The following is a 23,896-nucleotide window of genomic DNA, read 5'->3' on the forward strand; positions in this document are numbered from 1 at the left end:
TCTAAGACTGTATTTTTTTTTTTTTTTTTTTTTTTTTTTTTTTTTTTTTTTTTTTTTAATTTTGGCATCGCGCGGTTTGCGCATATGCCACTATAAGATTGTATTTGTGTAAAAAAATTAATTTGAAAGGTTGCCAATTCAAAAATATTCGGGAATTTAGCTAGATTGACAGGGTGGGAAAATAGTTCTCTTTGCCCGATTAAGGGTTAATTTTATGTAAGACCGCTCTGGTGTGGTCTGGTGCGAATAGTCGCCTAAAACACCGACGGTTTACGGGTTTGATTCCCGCTCGGGATGGATATTTATATTTGTACAAATTTTTCTTTCCGCTTTGGATGTCTGTCCTTGTAGGTCCTCATCGTGCCTCGGAGAGAACTTAAAGCCGTCGGTCCCGGTCGTTATCAGAAATACTTGATAGCGTTACTCATAGTAGGGAACATACCCGCTAATCCGCAGAGGAACAGCGTGGTGGATTAAGCTCCAATCTTTCTCCTACGTAGAGAAAGAGGCCTATGACCAACAGTGCGATGTTACAGGCTGAATGCGTAAGCAGGTAAGAAAACATAGAACTACATATTAATTTCCTAATGAACATTTTCAACACGCGATTCAAACATTACAGATTATGACAAAGTCTCAGAACTTGGAGCAAAGTCCGAATTTGACAATGCCATATTGTTGTTGTTTTTGATATGCCTACAACACCACATGTTGTTGGCATATCAAAATAATATTTTTGGCTTTATTTTTAAGATTATTAAATTAATTGTGAAAATTACGAGCAGGACAAAATTCTAGTAGGTAAAAGAAATATCAGTCAAAATAGAAAGGATCAACTGCTGTTTTCAACAAGTGACAGAATTAAATCTATAATATAAAAATGAGTCACTGAATGTGTTGCTAAGCGCAAAACTCGAGAACGGTTGGACCGAATTCGCCGATTCTTTTTTTTAAATATTCCTTGAAATACGAGGATGGTTCTTACGGAGAGAAAAATTCTAAAAAAAAAATTAATAAAATTAAAGAATCGACTGTTAGGCGATACGAAGTTCACCGGGTCAGCTAGTTATTTATAAATTTGTATTTGGAATTATCATACTTGTAATCTATATGTTTTTATAATTTTTTTAGTTAGACTTAAAATTATTATTAGTATTTTTAATTTAATTTATTTAATTGTTTAAATTATTTGTTAAATTTAATGTTATTAGTATACAAAAATCTGTAGATATAGATGTAGAATTTGTGATCAATTTAACTAACGCATTGGGTTCACTGTAATGTAAGTTTTAAGTTTTATATGCATAAATAAATAAATATATTTAAAAAAAAAAACGAATCACCAAAATTTACGTACGCGAATAATTTGCGAACGACTGCTTCAAATTTATTTATTCTTTATTGTACTTATAATTTTCAGGTTTGTATAAGAGAAAAAGGAAAATAACGATACATTCGCTAGATCATCTAAAAGTTTAATTTTTTAGTATTTTTTTTTTCTGAAGGCATGTCCGAGGGCATGTGCAATTCGCACGGACTAAAACCTCTGGGGTGTTCCTTCGACACGCCTGTGCGGAATCACCGGGACGCAGTTGTATTTCCGCGATCCCACTAGCGGTTGCCTTAAGGGTTCGTCGCGATTAATAACTCCTGAAAGGCTCCCTTGAACACAAAGGTCGCCTCTCTTCTCTGGACCGTGCAATGAGGACGATACACCCCCTGATCTATCGCTTGCTGGTCCGGCGTTACGGCGGCAGATTGGCCAGGTAGACCCTGCGTCGCCGACCGCGCTTTCCGTAAAATCATCTAGTACTTATTGATTGAATTATTCGGCCTGTAACATCCAGATAGATAGAGATAGGCCTCAATCTACAAGTAGGAATAGGCAATTTTTTATTTTATTTTAATAAAATTTATCATCATTAGTGCCTGCTATTTTGGCACTGTTGTAAGCGCTCTGGTCACAAGATCCCTCTTGTATACCCCTACTAGGTGTCAGTTATTACTGACTAGATTATTAATTATATTATTGTCCTTAAGAACATACAAATTTTTATTCCCACTACTTTAATTTTACACTGTTTAAATATCAATAAATACTGACAGTTGCATTTTATTGTCTTATGGGTGCTTATGTATATATAAAAAAAATTGAGCCGTCACGTGATGGCTGGTAGATGTGAAACATTTAAAAAACTTTTTTTTTTATATATAAAAAAATGTAATTCAAAAATTTCTTTAAAATCTCGACAACTCAATTATTATATAAAGTTTGTTCAACGAGTAGAGATACCAAACGTAAACAAAGCCCATCATTTTTTCGTAGCGACGACGGAACAAACAAAATATAGTCTATCTCTTTCTATCTTGTTTGTTTGCTATCTTCTGCACGTCTCTCCACATACCACACCTACAAAACCCTGCATAGTTGAATGACCTCGCATTTGGTTTGTTTACGTTTGGTATCTCTTCTCGTTGGACAGACTTTAGTATAGTACATGTATTCCATCATATAGCGTGGCGATGCGTCGCCACGGCCTGTATCGCCACGCCAACAATTAGGTTTACCCTCGCCCTATAGATTGTTTCTCATCAATAATTTACTCCTTGGAACAAAATTAATGTAGGTAGTTTATTCGCGTTGAGAAATCATCAAGTCATCGCCTTTATTTAGCCACGCTCAGAGGCACCTCTAGCTCATGTAGCACCCATAATTAGAATCGTATTTGTCGTATGAGGCTGTGGCAGACAGATATTTTAAAAACAACTGATTCACAGATAACCATTAGACGGATGACGCTATTTGACAGATGACGCTATCTAACGGATAATACTATTAGATGGATAATGCTATTCGATGGCTACACGAATAGACTATTTATTAATTTTTGTAATAATTTTTTAATATTTTATTAGCTTAACAATACCTTATTATTATACAAAATGATTGAAATAAAACATTGTTTTTTTTCATAATAATAATAATATAATAAAAATTATAAATATTTTTTATACAAATGTCAAAAATACTTGACGTTAACTATTATGTCGACACGATCTAGACTATAGTGGCTTTTCTTTGAAGCTAGAAATAATTTTACTAAGGCTTTAACTAAGGCTTTTACTAAGGTTACTGCATACATACATAGGATATTAAGCACTTAGCTCGGAGTGGGGATCACTTTGCTTCATACAGGTCGCAAACAGAAAACAGTTTTACACAATACTAAATTTATATATATATATATATATATATATATATATATATATATATATATATTATATAGCGTCTTCGGTGCGACAAAGCCAGCCCTGCGGTCACCAACCCGCCTGCCCAGCGTGGTGACTATGGGCAAACACATGAGTTCACGCATTTTTGGCATGAACTTGTGGAGGCCTATGTCCAACAGTGGACTGTATAGGCTGTAATGTATATATATATATTTAGTAGTAGCATCCAAATCATTGAACCATTGAACCTTGGTTCAACATCCAGCCGATAACAATACAGTGTCTGTCTTTTTAGGTAATTCCCAAGTCCTTAATGAAACTATTTATTTAGTGTTAATCATTTTTAATGTATATCTTTATTTATAAAGAATTTTCTAAAAAATATTAATATATATACCAAGTCGGACACTCTTGTCGGAGTGGTCTTGGCTCCCCGATGAGGTTCCCGGAGAGTTATTAGGTGGGTCGTGAACTCGTTTGAGGACTTCCAGTCGATTAGTGGCGTTATAAGTACACTCAACCATGGAGGACTCTGTAGTTGTATAAATTGAGTCTATGCAGGGAGTTGTTGCATTATTGTATTAAGAATAATTTTATTAATTTTTTTTGAAAGATATATATAGAGAAATGAGAAAAACGAGTTATTTTTCAAATGATAAAAAATAATAAACCTTGAAATATCTAATATATAAAATTCTCGTGTCGCGGTGTTTGTAGTTAAACTCATCCGAAACGGCTTAACCGATTCTCATGAAATTTTGTGTGCATATTGGGTAGGTCAGAGAATCGACCAACATCTATTTTTCATCCCCCTAAATGTTAAGGGTAGTCCACCACGATTTTTTTTAAATTTTAGATAAATTATTTATTTTTTATTTTATTATGATTTGGCGTTGAAAAATACACACAACCCTAAATTTTCACCCTTCTACCACAAACCCATATTTTTAAATAGCGTTTAGCGGCAATACAACGTTTGCCGAGTCAGTTAGTTAATGATATAATTATATTGGTATTGTAGGAATTGAAAACATTATTTTGGAATGTAATAACGTTCAATTAGACATTGGAATTACAATTTTAAAACATCGTTTATTATTTTAAATCAGATATATAACAAAAAAAAAGTGTGTGCCGTTCACTGACGACAGAAGTGAAACTTCTGAAATGTCGTAGGAAGGTAGGTCGTTGCGATTGGTTCTATGGACGATGATCACGCTCTCGTGATACAGGTCGAAAGCGCCTTACACACCGCGTCGCTTACGTTTCGAGCAGCAATGCATTCTATCTCATTCTCTCACATACATTTATGTGCTTCTTTCTGTATCGTGACGCATCGAGTTTCAAATCACAACGGAACGGAACAGAAGTTTCACTTCGGAAAAAAATATTTATATACGAGTACCGTATATAATTTTCATATAATTGTCTACGTTATCGATATTTCCTCTAACGTTAGAGGTCGTCCGTGAGAGATCATTATTAGTTATAAGATCGCCTTTGGACTTGTTACGTTAGAATATTGTTATTTTCTTAATAATAAATAGAATTAAATATAAATAAATAAATTTATTTATAGCTTTAAAGAAACACCACTTGTCTAACTTAGACACCTAATTTAGGCACTAAACCTAGTTCTAAACCCAGGTCGTTCCTACACCCAGCCCCATTCGAAACTATATAAAATATGATATTACATGTCATTGTGTATTTCGAACAGAATATATCTTAAAAAAAAAACCTTTTCTATACATTTCGTAATTATTAAAAATAACACCGACACGCGTTTAGATAATAGTATAAAAATAAAATGATTTGTGCCTTGAATGTGACAACGCTTGCTTTAGTTCCATAACGACTGAAATATACCTTCACATGACAGTATTATAAACAAAATATAAAAATGAGTCGCTGAATGTGTTGCTAAGCGCAAAACTCGAGAACGGTTGGACCGATTTCGCTAATTCTTTTTTTAAAATATTCCTTGAAGTACGAGGATGGTTCTTACGGAGAGAAAAATTAAAAAAAAATTAATACAATTAAAGAATCGACTGTTAGGCGATACGAAGTTCGCCGGGTCAGCTAGTAAACAAATAAATATTTACCTACATACACATACCACTATGGCGGCAAACAGGCGTACGGTTCACCTGATGGTAATGGGCTACTGTAGCCGATAGACAGTTTACAGTAAAAGAACTATATTCTTCTCAAAAAAATTAAAACACACTAGCGACCTCTGTCCGTCCATGTTTTTACACAATAAGTAATCACCAACATGTCATATACACAATCAATACATATACTATCATAATTAGACTAAAACATTCTCCGAAACACGCTGCAGCTTATGGTATAAGTATCATTCCAATCGGTTCAGTAGTTTTCGCAGTATAACCGAACAAAAAAAAACCGGCTCCATTTATATTAGTATAAATTCACTTTACTTTAATTGGTTTAAGTCACCCCCTCTCTTCCCGTGGGTGTCGTAAGAGGCGACTAAGGGTTCCGCTACCACCTGGGAACTTAAAAAGCCGACCGATGGCGGGATAACCATCCAACTGCTGGCTTTGAAATACACAGGCCGAACTCGGGCAGCAGCGTCTTCGGTGCGACAAAGCCAGCCCTGCGGTCACCAACCCGCCTGCCCAGCGTGGTGATTACGGGCAAAGCACATGAGTTCACGTTATTTTTGGCGTGAACTTGTGGAGGCCTATGTCCAGCAGTGGACTGTATAGGCTGTAATGATGAAATTCACTTACTGAGAAAGTAAATCTATACTAATTATTATAAAGCTGGACAGTTTGTTCGTTTAAATGTGCTAGTCTCAGGTCTATACTAATATTATAAAGCTGGACAGTTTGTCTGTTTCAATGCGCTAGTCTCAGGCACTACTTGGTTCTAATTGAAAATTTTCTCTTTGTGTTGATAGCACATATACCAAGGACATAGGCTATATAATATTTTAGCGCATTTTTCTCAGATTAACGCGAATAAAACCGCGGGGCACAGCTAGTTATATGATAAACAATAAAGAAATTATGACCGTAAAAGACAGTAAAAGAAGAGTTGGAGTACTATTGTAGGGTAGATCACAAAAACTGAACAAAAGAATGTGACCCCGCTGTCCTACCCCCGGTCATCCCCAGGAGCTCTAGTACCTCACACAGGAACACAATACGGCTTGAAAGCAGTGTTATTTAGCTGTGATCTTCTGTAAGGTTAAAGTACATACATCTCCAGTCAGGCTGCTACAGATTTTCTCAAGTAGAAACAGACTTGCAAAGGAAAGTAATACAATTTTACTAAAAATTTGCTTTGTGTTAGTACTCATTTTTTATGTCACTAGGTCGGCAAACAAGCGTACGGCTCACCTGATGGTAAGCGATTACCGTAGCCTATAGACGCCTGCAACACCAGAAGCATCGCAAGCGCGTTGCCGACCCAATCCCCAATCTCCCCAAGAGGGGGGATACTCATACTAATAGTATTTTCGAATCTTTGCATAATCGGTTTACGATTAGTTTTGAATCAAATTAATTTAAAATCGTATTTATTTATAAGCCGTATGTAAAGGATATTTCAGTCATTTTTACATTTGTACAATAAACTATAATACATTTTAAGTTATTGCTTTAGAACAGAAATCTTTTATGATTAAATTTTAATTATAAATTTAAACATTATTAAATTTATTTTACATACATATTATTTATTTTATAATATATATTTTACAGAAAATAATAATTATTGCTGTTGTTATCGAAGTTATTAAAGATAAATTCCTATTTAAAAAAAATTATACAAAATTTGCAGCAAATAGCACCGTTAAACTAAGTCCCATTGTTGGGCGAATTGTTGCAATAAAAGTAATTAATATAGCCTAGCAAGGAAGATAGGCTATTTAACATCAAGCTACAACGGAAAAACAATCTTAGTAACATTGAGTTTTATTTTTGTATAATTTTAACTGCGGTATTATTTTAAATTTGATAATTTATTTTACTGAATAAGTAGGAAGAGAGTTTATACAGAGGATTATTTTAGAGAGAAAATACTAGATATTTGAAGGCGTTCTAAACAAAAATAAATATATCATAATTTATATCAAATTAATTTACATTTGAACTAGGTAAATAATTTTGTAGCGTTGTCAATGCAAACTGGTGTATACATGTGTACGTCTAATACAAAAAAGTCGAGTCCTTTATAATACAGATACAAAATACATCATGTACGAAATTTTATACCAAGTTCCATTCATGAAATACGTGAGGCGAATTTATACCGTATAAAACTCCTCATTTTGTCGTTCTAAGTCATTCAGCGACCCCCTACTAAATATTACGTCACGAAAGCAAGATCACCATATACAAAAAATAATTTCGTGATTAAAGGCATACAGATCAATAAATAGATTTTTTATTTATAGATATTATATGTATAAAAAAATCTTCCCCTTGTTACATCTTGTCACCCTCAAACCCCTCCCCTATTGTGAACGTATTTATGCGAAAAAAATAGCTTAATGTTTCGTACTCAACTTTTCTATGTTAGACCATTATTGCCATATATATATTCATACATCATACACTATATATAATTAGGCTCATCTGTCCGCCTGTCTGGACTCGGGCGGAGTCGCGTGTCGTGATACGTTCTGCTGTTTGTGGTTTTTGCTGTCGTAGTGTAGCAGGCAGCCGACCGCACCAAAGTATCTAGAAAATACAGATAAGAAAAAATAATTATCTTTATTTGTGCCAATATTGCAGCGAGACCACAACGCTACTAAACTAAACGAGACCAGTGTTATTTGTGTGTGACCTTCTTCAAGGTTGAGGTAGTTCCCAAGTTAGGTTGCTCCAGATTGTGAACAGGATTTAAAAAAAAATTATTATCTGGGCGTATGTCCTTTTAGGTCACCCAACTGTGCCTCGTATAGCAGGTAAAGTCGTCCATCCCGGTTCTTACCATAGACACGTGTTAGCGCTACTCATAGTATTGAATATATACAACCTGCAGTAAAACAGCGTGGTAGATTAAGTTCCAGGCCTGCTACTGTATGAAGAAAGATGACTAAGCTTAGGACGTTACAGGTTCATTCATTAAAGTGTGTTACTCACCCTTCGTGTTCAAGGAACAGTGCTTTTAGAGCACCTCTCGACCAGTACGACATAGCGTAGGACAATAGCTTCATGGATAGCGGATTCACTCTTAGGAAGTTACCGCAAAATACCACCTGTTTAAAAATAAAAAACAACACAAATTATAATTTTATATATCGATATAATAAAAAGAAAACGATATTGAAGATTAAGACGTATTTATCGTTAAAGTAATCAGAAAAAGATACGATTAAATACAATCAGTGGAAAAAGTAAATGATTAAAAGTGTAAACGATTGGGAGTGAGAAGTAGTTGGAGGTCGCTGGAGGTGGTCAGAGGTCGCTGAAGGTTGTCAGAGGTCGCTGGAGGTGGTCAGAGGTCGCTGGAGGCGGTCAGAGGTCGCTGGAGGCGGCCAGAGGCGGCTGGAGGTGGACGCACCCGCTCGAGGCGCTCGTTGGAGGCGCAGAGGCGCGCGATGGAGCCGATGTTGTTGGTGATGGTGACCAGCGTGGCGCGCGCCAGGTCGGCGCGGGACACGCGCGCGCGCCGCTCCGCCGAGCACATGTGCCCGAAGCTGTGGAGCACACGCGCGTGAGACACTGGGGCACGGGGGCGCCTCGGGGCTCCAGACACACGATACACAAGCTGGGGCATATTGTGTGACGTGCGTGCATGATTGCATTGAGTGCGTGCGTGAATGCGTACGTGAGTGCGTGCGTGCGTATGTGGTGAATAAGCGCATGCGTACGTACGAGAAAGTCTGCACACGTAAATCCGTGCGTACGCGCGTGAACGTTTGTGAGCATAAGTGTGTGCATTCGTGCGTGATTGCGTGCATGAGTGAGTACGTGCGTATTTGACCGCATGCGTGTATGTTTGTATCCCTCAAATGCCACGATGAATGAAAACATACATATAAAACTAGCAAGACTATCTACCAACCTACTGGCGACCAGATCCCCCCTGAGCCCGAACCGCTCGTAGTCCCCGCCGTATATATCTCGCACTAGTTTGTCGACGGTGGTGTTGTCTCCGGAGGCCGCGAGTGCGATGGCCTCCTCGAAGCTACTGCACCCAGCTAGCAGGCAGCACAGACCCAAAAACGTACCCCCGCCCAGACTGAAATTAAAATATTATTTAATATTAGAACTTACTGAAACTGAACTTACTTACCCTATTCCTCGCACATCCCCAGCCCCCAGCTTTTTTTATTCCGTCGTATTACTTAAAAGGTTATGTGCGATATAAAAAACACGATGAAATATATACATTCGTCTCAAAATTTAAAAATAACTTTAAAATGATTTCAGATTTGCTTGATTAAAACTTGTCACAGTATATGATGTATGCGAGAAAACAATCAAAACTTGGATATCGTTGTAACTTACGAATATCAGCTGCGATACATTTTTATCAGCCGAACTAAACGAACTATTTATTATTATTATACTTACTAGCAAAAAACTTTAAACAAAGTTTGTATGAAGTTATATCAAACTTCTGTCCACATTAATCAAAAGCACACACCGATTCAGAACAACGATAAGTGTATTATAATAGTAGTTTATGCAACTGTCATATAATGAAGGGTATTAAAACACGAGTGTGAGTTTATGAAACGAGCGCAGCGAGTTTCATAATAGTAACGAGTGTTTTAATACCCGTGTTACATGCAGTTGCATACACTACTTTATCTTCACTAATGCAATTAATCAAACAACAAGAGTAAAAGCTGACAATAGTTTATTTATAATAATTGTTCAAATTTTGGATGGTACAATTTTGAAAGTTAATGTTAATTATTGATCCAGCAGCTTTAGCGGTCGCGGGGCAAGCATTAGAGCTCGTAGACGGAGTCGGAATAAGTTATTATATTCTTTTTCATATAATTTTCTAGATTTTTCTGGCAAAAGATTGTGAGTTAATTTTGTTGCCAATTCTAGAATATCAGGAGGCGTACAAATATCATCGTCGCTATCCATTTTTAACTTTTAATTTATTAAATTAAATTCACGCGTACGTGTATTGTCACAGTGATTTTGCCGCCATTAAAATCTAACCAATGAGAGCGCAGCTGCGCGCATGCGCGCGATGTTATAATGAGATTTTACGATATCGATGTGGATATTATACCATCATGTGAAATTGCTTAAATTGAGTGTTTTGTTGTCTGCGCTATAACAGTAGTAATTATAAGTCAAGTATTGGAAACATAAGTAGAATGTTACAACATTAGTGTAGATAAATATATATTACCTGGTCCCGCTAACGCGATAGTAGTCGTTGGGAGCGTTCACGACCAACATCGAGACCCCGCTACCGATGTTCACCAGAAGGAACGGGTAGGGGTTGGAGAAGTCGAACGGTTTCCTGACGTACTGGCTTAGAGCCGCTTCTAGGTAAGGCTGAAATAAATATATTGTACAAAGTTAAAAAGAGTTTTGGTGGTCCTGGTTATTTTTATTAAATATATAACTGGGTTGGCAAAGAATCGTACGGTTCACCCGATTGTAAGCGATTACTGTAGCCTATAAGGCGCCTGCAACACCAGACGCATCGCAAGCACATGTATGACCTTATCCCCAATTCTCCTCAAGAGCTTTGGTCACCTTACCCACCAGCAAGAGCACAACATGCTTGAAAACAGTATTATTTAGCCGTGATCTTCTGTAAGGTCGAGGTACTACCCCAGTCGGGCTGCTCCATATTTTGAGCAGGAGCAGACTGTACCCTCTCTCATTTCAAATACATTTACGAGTAATCGGAGATAAACTAAAATAAAGAAACAAACTATATGTGTTTGACAGACTCACCAAAAATACAACACAAATCCAAAAGATGGCGTATGTATATTTAGGAAACTAATGAAGACAATCATCGACAATCTAAACAATAAGATAGTGATCCACAGCATACACATGACATTAGATACTGATATTTTTTTTTCAACATATAAATGATACATATATAAATAATTGTGTTTGTTGGCAAACGAAAAAAACCGACTTCAATTACATCGACAAGTAATACAATGTAAGTAGACGAAAAATAGTCAGGTAAAATACGCATCATCAAAGATTACTCCAAAAGTTGTAATCAGGTCTCGATGAAATTTAAATGTGACCACATGATAAACATCGGCTTTCGATTAAATTAAACATCATCAAAATCGGTACACCCAGTATAAAGTTGTGCGGATTTTCAAGGGTTTCCCTCGATTTCTCTGGGACCATCATCAAACCCTGGTTTCCTTATCATGGTACCACACCTGGGATATCTCCTTTCCAACAAATAAAGTATTATCAAAATCGGTTCATAAACAAGGAAGTTATCCGCGAACATATATATATATATATATATATAATAACCTCCTCCTTTTTTGAAGTCGGTGAAAAAACCCAGACTTAAGGCGGGTATCGAACCCACAAAAATCTAATATATATATAGTATGTTAATAATATCTTTTACATTATATATGCGTTAGGCTGATTGAAAAAATCGACTATTGTTTCGAGTTCTTAATTATAATATTTAGCGGTCGCGCATCGAAGGTTACTTTTTTCCATACAAACCAGATGGACTTTTTTATACTCTAAACTCACATCCAGCTCCAGTCAACCGCCCAGATAGATATGAAATAACTAATAAAACAACTAAAATCCCAAAATAAGACAAGGTCACAGGGCAACCATATACTTTTTATCCAGTCCAGATAAAATCTCCAAGTCGCGGTACCAGCTAGTGCATAATATTATTCTACAAACACAGCGCACTGTTAAAACTGCACATTATTTTTATTGATCTGCTTACCACATTCAATTGTATTTTTTGATGTGCTTCGGAATCGAACCCGCGACCGCCGGGGTTTAGGTGCCCAACCGGCACTCGTAAGACTGAACCAGAGCGGTCATCAACATTTGGGCATTATACTGTTTCGCTAGCGGTTAAATCTTACCGTGTCCTTGCTGTTCGTGAGGTGGTCGGGCGGCGCCCAGTAGTAGCACTCCTGTGGGTTCATAGAGTCCACGAACAGCACTCCAGCGATGAGGGCGTCCAGCTCGTCTAGCTTGGAGAGACGCATGTTCACCTCCTGTCGACAAACATTATGTTACGCACAATATTTTGGAGAGTTATACCGAGGGTAATAATTGCAATTGCAAAAGATAATCCACCCGGTATTTGTATTATATATGTATATAAAACTTTGCATTTACCCACACAGATTATATATTACTTTCAAAACTGCGGAGTTTCTTGTCGATTCTTCTCTGCAGAATTTATATTTCGAATCGGTGGTAGCTTTCGAACATTTTCGAACTAAGGTAATACGAGTACTCAAATCTCACGACAAGTTTTTATATCATAAAAGTTTTGAAGTAAAAATTAATTTTTTCCTTTTAGTGCATTCAAATTAAACCTTCTTTTAAATTTTTTTTTACTTTTAATTTGTGATGTCTATGAACAAAAGGTTGACAATTGTGAATACGGCGGTCACTGCACCTGTGTGAGCGCAACGGCAATATGTTTATACGCGAGCGACAAAGACAAAAGATGAGGGAGGGGTCGGTGTACGAAATTCTTCGTATTCAGCGGCCGGACTATGTCTGTCCTCCGCTTTCGACACGTCAAAAACTAAAGACTTTTTGTTTTCTTCTTTGAAAGCGCTGTAAGGTATTTTGTTTTTTTTTTTTGCTTACAGAGAATCTGTGGTAAATTTTCTTTATGAAGAAAACTTTTCGGACAATAATGTAGTTTTTGAACGTTAGCATTATTAGTTCTTCTATAAGCTACTGTATGAAAATGAAATAGGTAATTCACAAATATTCTCCGCGAAAGGCCCCGAAAATGTGCTTACTGTAATCAGGGGACTTTGAACTATCATTTACAGCAAAAATTGGTAAACAACCGACAGACAAATCACGTCACTACTCACATACTATAAACCTCTTAGTGATTCATGATTGCCTGGTAACTGAAGTGCAAAATAAATATTTGCATACCAGAGGTAAAAAAATATTATCGGTTCAGTATTTTAAGAAAATAGTCTCAACAAACCAACAAACAAGCTCACAAACTACCTCTTAATAATAATTAGCTTACACTAATGATTAGGTATTTTTAATTCTAATTCTTTTGTTAACGCCTTTATATGGAAATTACACGAATTTCGTCATGTGGGATATTTTTACTTCATTTATAATTCGATGACCGTCATTATAAAATTAAAATTGTTTGTTTCAACCAGTTAGAAGTATGAAACACTTGATGTCCTAGAGTAACGAAAGTCTTTTAAAAGTAATACAAATCACAGCCAAGCAATAATGCGGTCATGTAATTTTGAGCTTATATATAAATTTAATGTATTATTTTCAAAGTATTATAAAATAAAGTGACCCATAATTCCAGGTAAATAAGTACCAACAGACAAACCATCCGTCATTATTCACATACTTCGTACCTCCTAGTAATTTATGTTTGCCTGGTACCTGCAGTGCAAAATAAATATTTGCAATTGTATTCTTTTTTGTAAAGACAAGTTTTGCACTGCGCACAATGAGTGTCGCAATGTGTTTGGTTGCAAATAACTAATAATAATTTTAATTGTATTTCAAAGCCAGCAGTTGGATGGTTATCCCGCCATCGGGTCGGCTTTATAAGTACAAATGTGTTAGTGGAACTGTGTTATCCCTTAGTCGCCGCTTACGACACCCACGGGAAGAGAGGGGGTGGCTATATTCTTTACTGCCGTAGCCACACAGCCAACGAAAACAAATTATGTTATACCTATATATACTATACTATAATATTATTGAAGTAAAACTTCTTTGGGTTTAACTCGGGGCGTAAGCTGGTGAATTGCGTGTCGAGAGCGTTTCGAAAGGTGCGATCGGGCGAGGTGAGCAGAAGTTGAGAGGGATATATAAAGTTAGTGAAGATAGAAAGAGAAAGTTACGTTTCTTAAGTTTTACTTCAGTCGTATGGTCTTAAAGAACACTCGTTTTTTTGTTATAGTCTATTGTATTATCGACTTATAAGACAATTAAGTTTTGAGTGACCAACAGGTACGCGCTACTGTGAGTCTGATTACTGGGTTTCAAATTTTTTTTATAAAATAAATAAGATAGTGAAATGAAAAATGAAAAAATGACTTTTTAATGTCATTTATAGAAATTTCATCATCATCATCATCATCATCATCATCATCATCATTACAGCCAGTCCATTGCTGGACATAGGCCTCCACAAGTTCGCGCCAAAAATGGCGTTAACTCATGTGTGTTGCCCATAGTCACCACGCTGGGCAGGCGGGTTGGTGACCGCAGGGCTGACTTTGTCGCACCTAAGACCCTTCTCTTCAGCCTGTGTATTATTAGTAAATTTGTTAAAATATATTTATTTTACAAAAACAAATGCATATTTTTTTAAAGTAGGATTTTTTATATTCGGAAGGTTTTAATTTTTTTTATTAAAAACAGGTTATGGTATATAGAATATTGTTGTAAAGTTTTATCGTGGGCCTAAAAGTCGTATAGGAATCTAGACCACTTCCAATGCGTGAGGGCACTAGCACACGCCCGCCGCCCGTTCTACTTTCTGCGCCTTACAGAATCTTTACATCGGCTCTTGTCAAAGAAATCAAAATGGCGGAACACGCGCCGTCTACATCACCAGATAAGAATGCACCTCGTAAGTATTCTTTTTTTGATATTTCTTTTATACGACTTAGTTGGCGAGCAAGCGTACGATCCACTTGACGATAAGAGCTTTTAGATGCTTGCAACACCAGAAGCATCGCAAGCGCGTTGCCGACCCTACCCCCAATCCCCGCAGATCTGCCCACCATACTCACTACAGGAACACAATACTATGTGAGATCAATACTATTTAGCTGTGATCTTCTGCAAAGTTGAGATACTGCCTCAAACTGGCTTAGACTAGGTATTTTTTGGCATGTTTTTATATTGAAATGAATCACTCGCTAACTGTAACTGTCAAAAATTGTATCGAACATATATATTATTTTTATTATTAAATAAAGAGAATATTTTACGTGTTTTTTTTTTTCAAGACGGCCAGCGCGGTTCGTTCGCCTTGAATATCAATTTGTTAGTTTGGTTGACATTTATTGCGATCTTTGCAGATAAATAAACTTTTACGATACGAATAAAAAATCGTCTATATCCGATATTTATAATTGAAATCAGTTAATAACTAAAAACTTATTTCAACTTAAGCTTAATGGGTCTGGCGTGTCCTTGTAGGACAAAAGTCCCTAAAATCAATAAAAGAAAAGAAAAAAAAAAAACTTAACCTTGCACTAAAAATACAATACAAACGGTATTTACATCTACCGTTTTTTTTAATATTCTGTATTTCAGGTAGATTTTTTTTGCAATTGCAAATATTGTCCTCGGTCCTCCTGTCGTCGTCCATCCTTACAATTTGCAACTATTTATTTTGCACTTCAGGTACCAGGCAATCATAAATGACTAGGAGGTTCGAAGTATGCGAAACAAAGACAGATCGTTTGTCCGTCGGCTGTCGGTTCTTTACCTGGGAGTATGAATCATACACTGAAAAAATCATACACTAGCAATAGTTGATACCAATACTACGCAGCGAGTAACAATGAGAGGCACACGCATAAAATTTAGATGGCGAAAATTTTCATAATTAACTGAAAATATGCTCTACTTAGTTTAAATTATGGAAGTATAATTTTGATTACCGTTACGACTGGCAACATAATTTTTAGCTATACTCCAAATATTTTCGATGGGATTAAGTTCCGGATGATAAGGAGGCAACCGTAGCACAGTAAAACCGCGATCATTTAATAACCCGCCAACTTCGTATTTTGGGAAGTTTTCTTTATTATTATTTTTTTTTTTTTTAAATTAGATCAAGTAGTTCTAATTTTTTATTACTTGTTTGAAATGAAATATCAATTGCGGATAGCCAAGTCTGCATTTCTAATTTCTTGGAGTTAGATGTGGGTATTTTTACGGAAGTTTGCATATAAGTTTATCTTTAAGCCGCTCGAGATAGTTTTGTGTATTCGTGTTGTCGTGGTAGTCTCCAGTTTTAATCTTCGCTCTATATGTCAACTAAGCATTTGGTATAAATTCAGCTGCACTTCCAGCGTGAACTATAATTTTACGTATCTCTGCCAGAAAATAATACCAATATCGAATTCATCTAGATTAATTTTTCTTTCTTTTTCGTAACACAGTTCTACTACCATCCAACTGCTCGCTTTGAAATATACAGGCCGAAGACGGGCAGCAGCGTCTTTGGTGCGACAAAACCATAATTATTACGTGCTTCCATTTAATTGTCATAATAAATTCTGTTTATGAAACGCCCAAGGATAAAATTTAAAAATTCTACCTGGCTTTTAAGCACAATACGTTTCGTTTTTTCGGACATAATAAAAATAATATTATACAAAAAATTAAAGTAGAGCAACTTTCCGATGGGTCACGATACGCAGTAAAGCAAACCAAATTAAACGTCTACACTGAGCCGTGGTCGACTCAAGACTAATGTTTAGACTTGGGTAACTCTTGAGCGAAAGATATAAATGAAAATTATCTTTTCAAGTAAGCTAATCTCTCATCAGCTCCCTTGCGTTTCAAATATATCTCCAGCTCACTAGGTGTATGATTCATTTTCGAGATACTGACGTACTGGGCGAGAGTAAACGAGACCGAGCTAGCGAGCGATTCGATCGGACGATGGCGCTTATTATGTGAAAGAGAGAGATAGTTAGCTATAGCTCTGTATCTTTTCGATTCATATTTCACAAGGTCATAGACTCAATCGTTTTGCTTTGAATAAGCGAAAAAGTATTTTTTGTTGACAACATTAGGTTGCATTTTGGTTGCATTATAAAATTATTTCACTGAGCTAAATGAGTGATATATATCCTAAGATCAAAATGATATATATCTCTCTTTTCTTTTCAATGATATAAACTTCGCAAGGCTACTTAAGATCAATGTTCGGACTGCACTCCCCGCACCCCATTGTTTCCCCTTGCGATAAATAGTGGGGGCGCGTATTTTTGGATTGAACTATATATACTAGTGGCAATATTTCCAAATCGCTATTTGACAGCTATAATTGCACAATTTTTGCTATTCGCAAGTTACATAACCAGGAAACACAAAACTATCTTTGTATTTCCTGATACGATGGTAGAACTGAACTGAGGTAGGGCACAGCAGAAACTTCCTGCTCAAAATATGGAGCAGCCCGACTGGGGTAGTACCTCGACCTTACAGAAGGTCACAGCAAAATAATACTGTTTTCAAGCAGTATTGTTTTCCTGTTGGTGAGTAAGGTGACCAGAGCTCCTGGGGATTGGCTCGGCAACGCGCTTGCGATGCTTCTGGTGTTGCAGGCGTCTATAAGCTACGGTAATCGCTTACCATCAGGTGAGCCGTACGCTTGTTTACCGACCTAGTGACATAAAAAAAAAAAAAACGATAAGGCACAAAAATGACTAAATCTACCTTAATGAAGTCCTCTTCAAACTTATAAGCACCGCCGCCAGTCGCGTATATGGTGTTAACTAACGCTGCCATGCCCTTAGACCGAGCCAGCTGTAGGAAGGCCCCGACTTCACTCGTCGGAAACCGTATGAAGTGGAGGGTTCCTCGTCTGCCCCGTATTGTTACGTTCTCCATCTGGAATTAGTTATATAAAAACATTTTTTAAAAGATTTATAACCAAAGCGATTTTTTTCTTTAGCAATTTGACAGTTCCAAATACAGAATAAGGTCTAACGGGTTAGCAAGTATTCACTATAAAGTGCATAAAAAGTAGTTTTTGTGACATTTATTTCGCACGTTTAAAGATTGATCTAAATTTACTTTTTAAGAATAAAATACAATACAAATATAATTTATTGTACAATCAGAAACAATACATGTAACATAAAATGTGCAAGAAAAAATTAAAAATAAAGAAATGTACAAAAGGCGGTCTTATCGCTAAAGAGCGATTTTTCCAGACAAACATTTAGAAAAAGAACACTAATAAGAATAATGCAAGATAATAAAGAAAAGTAGTTTTTTTTTTTAAATTGTATTCTTATGTATTTATAAATGTAAGTTTTCAAACTTTCACGTCTACACTTACTGATACTGGAATTATCGCTAATGTCATTTTAAAACTTCCGCTATGATCACGACCATGAGGGCAAAAGTGTTTACAACTTTTTTTTTTAGGTTCATTTATTTTAGGAAAACATACAACTTAATTTCATATTATAACAAATAAAATTAATAAGTTCACAAGCCTTAAAGTTTTCAATATTAGTTATTACAATGTGTGTGCATTTAAAAATATTTATATAATGGAATAAAATGAACAAAAACAAGATAGAAAACTTTACAAATTGTTACATTACAGCCTATACAGTCCACTGCTGGACATAGGCCTCCACAAGTTTACGCCAAAAATAACGTGAACTCATGTGCTTTGCCCATAGTCACCACGCTGGGCAGGCGGGTTGGTGACCGCAGTACTGGTTTTGTTGGACCAAAGACGCTGCTGCCCGTCTTCGGCCTGTGTATTTCAAAGCCAGCAGTTGGATGGTTATCCCGCCATCGGTCGGCTCCTTAAGTTCCAAGATGGTTGTGGAACCTTGTTATCCCTTAGTCGCCTCTTACGACACCCACGGGAAGAGAGGGGGTGGCTAAATTCTTTAGTGCCGTAGCCACACAGCACTTACAAAAATTTACAAATTGTGAAGATTTTATATTATTATTATTATTAAGGTTAGACGACGCGTTGGCGCAACGGTTAATGCACTGGCTGTTGCGCTAGCGGTCGCGGGTTCGATTCCCGCTCACGACAGAGATTTGTATCGACCATATAGATGTTAGTCGTGGTATGGGCGTTGTGTTTGTGTATTGTGTGTGTTTCCGGACCCCCAACACAGAAGAAAATCCTACTGGGAGATCCGTTGAGTGTGAAGCGTTTATTAAGGTCCAAGGTTACCACTTAGATATGTATATTTACAAACATTTGGAGAACAGTTTTTTTTTAAATTAGCTGCCATATTATATATATAATCTATACATACATATAAATAAAAATTAATGTTGCTAAGCGCATAACCCGAGAATGGCTCGATCGATTCGGCTAATTTATTTTATTGTATGTTCCTCAAGGCCCACGGAAGGTTTTAGTAAGTACTGACAGAAAATTAAAAAAAAAAAATTACCATGAACTTTTGACAGAATGAAGTCTGTCCGGGCACCTAGTAATAATAATATTTTTTTTATTGGACCAAATACTTTACAAACTCTTAACCCGCCAAACTGACACGACAACGTGACAGTTTGTCAAATACATGATGATATGTTTACCTGTAAATGAACATCCCGCCTCCCGGTCTTTCCATACGCGGAGTTCCTCGTGAGATACCTTCTGATATTCTTCAGGACTTCTGTCTCCTTGTCCAGTTCCCGCCTGTTCGTCTCCCGAGGCTCGAAGTACACCAGCTTTGTGAGTGTGCCACCGATGTCCATACCGAACCAGGGCATGGCTGAGGAGTTTAATAAAATGAAATAGTAAATAAAAACATTTATTTCTCCATTATGATGTCACGAAAATATCTATATTCTCATAAAAACTAACAGAACCGCTTTTGTACATCTTTCTTTGTTACGTTTCTTTATGAATTACAATAAAGGGTACCTATTTAATATTATTAGAAACAAAAAGTTTGACTTTTTGCTAGTATAATTGTAAGCTATGAACTGCGTTTGCTCGCAAACGAAAAAAACCGACTTCAATTACATCGACAAGTACTACAACGTAAGTAGACGAAAAAATCCTCGATTTCTCTGGGATTCCATCAGATCCTGGTTTTCTTATCATGTCTGGTTGTCTGGAAGAAATGGCTATTTAGCCATAAGTCCGCCCATTGTACTTCACTGTCTGTAACTACCTTTATGCTTTGTTTGTAATATATTTGTGGTGTACAATAAAGTATAAAATAAATAAATAATAATGGTACCACCCTTGGGATATCTGCTTTCCAATAGAAAAAGTATTATCAAAATCGGTTCATAAACGACGAAGTTATCCCCGAACTTTTACATCTTAACATTAGGTACATTACAAACTTAGGTAAAGTACACAGTGTTATCCAGCAATCTTACAGTCACAATATTTAGGACACAATAAATCCTAGTGTCTCGCTAGACTACCTTTTACTATATCATCGGTTTCATTGAGTGTTACAATAAATAAATTATTGTCCCTAATGTAAGACTGAGAACTTAGTACAGTTTTAAATAATTTACAAAACTTGTTTGAGTTTGTAAACAGGCTTCAAAAATGGGGGAGGTTCTCAATTCTTGATTCTCAACTTTTGGTGTAACGATTTTGATGATTCTTCTTTCTTATTTGAAAACTAGTACTTGTCCAATTTAAATTAGAGCAATATCTGTCGATCAGGATCTATCGAGTGGTTTTCAGTAACACCCAGTGGCGGGTGCTGGATGACCATGGCCCCGGGCGGCATACGAAAGTGAGGCGGCGAAATCAATAAAAAAATTTTATTGATAAAAAATATAATTACAAATCGCGTTCGCAATGTAACAACACGCGTAAAAATACAGTACAATTTAGAACTTATCATTAGCAAAAAAATGGTTGGGGGGAGGGGAGGATTTTTTGTGGGCCGCGAAAAACGACGCTACGCCGCCGAGCTAAAATATCTTTGTACATTGCGGTTGCAGGTTCGGTCCGTACATCTATACAAATAAATAAAATTGGAGTGTCTGTTTGTAATATTAAAATAACCGCTTTTTACTAAATGCATATGAATGTATACACGGTACATTTACCAAAATAACATTTTTTACAATTTTTGTCTGTCTGTCTATTTGTTTCGACTAATCTCTGAAACGGCTGCACCGATTTTGACGGGACTTAGACTGTCAGATAGCTGATGTAGTAACAAGTAACTTAGGCTACTTTTATTTTAGAAATTTATTTATTTTATAACTCTGCGAACTGAACAATAACTTTTTGTTAAATTCCACGCGGGCGAAGTCGCGGGCACAGCTAATGACAAAGAAAATTAATAGTGTTGTTCGTTTTCGGAATCCCGAAACAAGACTTTTATAATATTAGGAGCCGATGGAGTTACGGGAGGTTATTTATTATATACACCGACACAGTGAACTTGGATGAGACTTCAAAAATAAAAGGAACATAATATCGCACCTTCGGTGGAACAAGGGCTCAACTCCACTTTTTGTAATTTTACAGGAGAGCCATTTTAAAGTTTTTTTTACATTCCGAGTCGTATTATTCGTCTTTGTACTGCTTCAAAGTGTTTGTTCTTTGCATGAAATACGACCTATTTATTTGTGAATATGGCCATGTAGTTTGCAAGTGTCAAATATTTTTTGTTAATTGCTATTAATATTTTTTTCAAAATAAGGTGTACATTTATGCCTTTGTTCCACCAACATTTAAATCGTTTTGTAATTATAGTCTGTTCAACGAGAAGAGATACCAAATGTAAACAAAGCCCATCATTTTTTCGTAGCGACGACGGAACAAACAAAATGTAGTCTATCTCTTTCTATCTTGTTTGTTTGCTATCTGCTGCACGTCTCTCTGCAAGGTCGAACGATATTTTAACTGGCTTTGACAACAATCGGACCGCGTACGGCCCTTTGAATTTGTATTATTTATTTTTATTTTATTTCGTGTCCTGAAGCGCTCGGGTGATTTTTATATTTCGATAATTATTATTTAAGAAGTATCAAATTTTAAATACATAATTATATTTAATTAATTATATTTAATTCAGTAATTACAAAATATAAATATATTTTACATTTAAAATTTTTGTGTAAGTAAAAAAAAAGTTACAAACCCTGCATAGTTGAATGACCTCGCATTTGGTTTGTTTACATTTGGTATCTCGGCTCGTTGAACGCACTATATGACCATATTTATCGTTCGTGTTTTAAAGATTTTGAAAAATAGAAATTAGTTTATTTGTTGCAAAAAATGTTTTATTTTATAATTAAACATCTTTTTTAGGAACTTCTGTTGAAAAATCTTAAAAAACTCTAGCGAAACTCTTTGGAATTTGCCTTTAAAATTAGCGTCAATATTAACGTTATAAAATCTTTATCCATAGTAATCAGTCCGTTTTTACTTTACTCTTACAAATCAAACTCACTTACTCATTAACTCAACTTGAACAAATCAAAACTAACAAACATAAAACTACAAACAATCTTCATAGTTATTGTTGTACAGACCACTTTGGCATTTTACAGTAAATATTTAACAAAAAAAAAAAACGATAAAAAGAAAACGTATCTAAGAAACTAAAATAATAATAGCAACGATGCTTTCATAGAAAACAAATGAATCACGTAGCGCGAGATCTATCCCTTAAAGAGGTATCTGTTATTTCACCCCATCTCATCCCGTGGGTATCGTAAGAGGCGATAGAGGAAAAACCACTAGAGGGTGGGCAGCAGCGCCTTCTAAGCACAGCCTAGCAAGCGTGGCGATTACGCCAAATCCCCCTAAGACATAGACAGACACGACAAAAAATTGTCCCCCAGTCCCCGGCGGCCCCGATAACGGCGGGGCAAGAGGCTATAATCTCCGGCAGAAGCCAGGCCACCACACCCAACGACGACACTTGGCCCTGGCAACATATAACGCTAAGACGCTGCGGACCGGCACGAAGCTCATTGAGTTGAAAGAAGCTCTCAGCAGGTTGAGCTGGGATATTATAGGCTTATCTGAAGTCCGAAGAGAGGGAGAGGACTCGATATCTCAAGTCTGGCAACCTGCTGTACTATCGAGAGGGCGACTAACAGTCCCAGGGTGGTGTCAGGTTCCTCGTCCGCAAGGCTCTCGTCAACAACATCGACGTCGTCAGGAGAGTGTCGAGCAGGGTGGCGTACCTTATACTCAGAATATCCAAGCGGTATTCGCTAAAGGTCATACAGGTTTACGCACCGACCTGAACACATCCATATGACGAAGTGGAAGCTCAATGAAAAATGAGGAAATCTCTACAGCCATACATAGCTCTACATGCCACTACACTGCTGTGGTGGGGGACTTCAATGCGAAGCTAAGCAGACGATGCGGTGATGAGTTGTGAGTGGAGCAATTTGGATACGAGCAACGGAACTCCCGGGACTGGCTACTGACTGACTTCATGGAGAAGGAGGGACTCTTTATAATGAACTCCTCCTTCAGGAAGCCGGAACGGCGCAAATGGACCTGGTTGAGTCCCGACGGCACCGTCAGGAACGAGATAGACTTTATCATGTCGACGAACAAGCACATATTTAGTGATGTCTCAGTGATCAATGCTGTGAAAACAGGAAGTGATCACCGACTTGTCCGAGGCACATTGAATATCGATGTCAAGTTTGAGAGGAGTCGGCTGATAGGTTCTGCGCTCCGACCTGCGCCTGCTCAGATTCAAAACCCCGAGAGCTTTCAACTCGAACTCCAAAATCGCTTTGGCCTGTCGCCTGGCCGACTG

At 36.8% G+C, this 23,896-nt stretch overlaps 1 protein-coding gene across 1 annotated transcript; it reads right to left on the reverse strand.

Annotated features, from left to right (window-relative positions):
- Nucleotides 1–7,762: 7,762 nt before the first annotated feature.
- Nucleotides 7,763–19,895, reverse strand: LOC123667100 (pantothenate kinase 3). The gene is made up of 8 exons (XM_045601084.1): nt 19,719–19,895; nt 17,856–18,029; nt 12,293–12,427; nt 10,594–10,715; nt 9,280–9,456; nt 8,776–8,911; nt 8,355–8,470; nt 7,763–7,949 (listed from the first exon to the last, which is right to left on the reverse strand). The coding sequence occupies exons 1-8, from the start codon at nt 19,893–19,895 to the stop codon at nt 7,841–7,843; spliced, it is 1,146 nt and encodes a 381-aa protein (XP_045457040.1). The 3' UTR covers nt 7,763–7,840.
- Between the last annotated feature and the right edge of the window lie 4,001 nt (nt 19,896–23,896).

This window comes from Melitaea cinxia, chromosome 27, assembly GCF_905220565.1.
Source record: "Melitaea cinxia chromosome 27, ilMelCinx1.1, whole genome shotgun sequence".
Taxonomy (NCBI): domain Eukaryota; kingdom Metazoa; phylum Arthropoda; class Insecta; order Lepidoptera; family Nymphalidae; genus Melitaea; species Melitaea cinxia.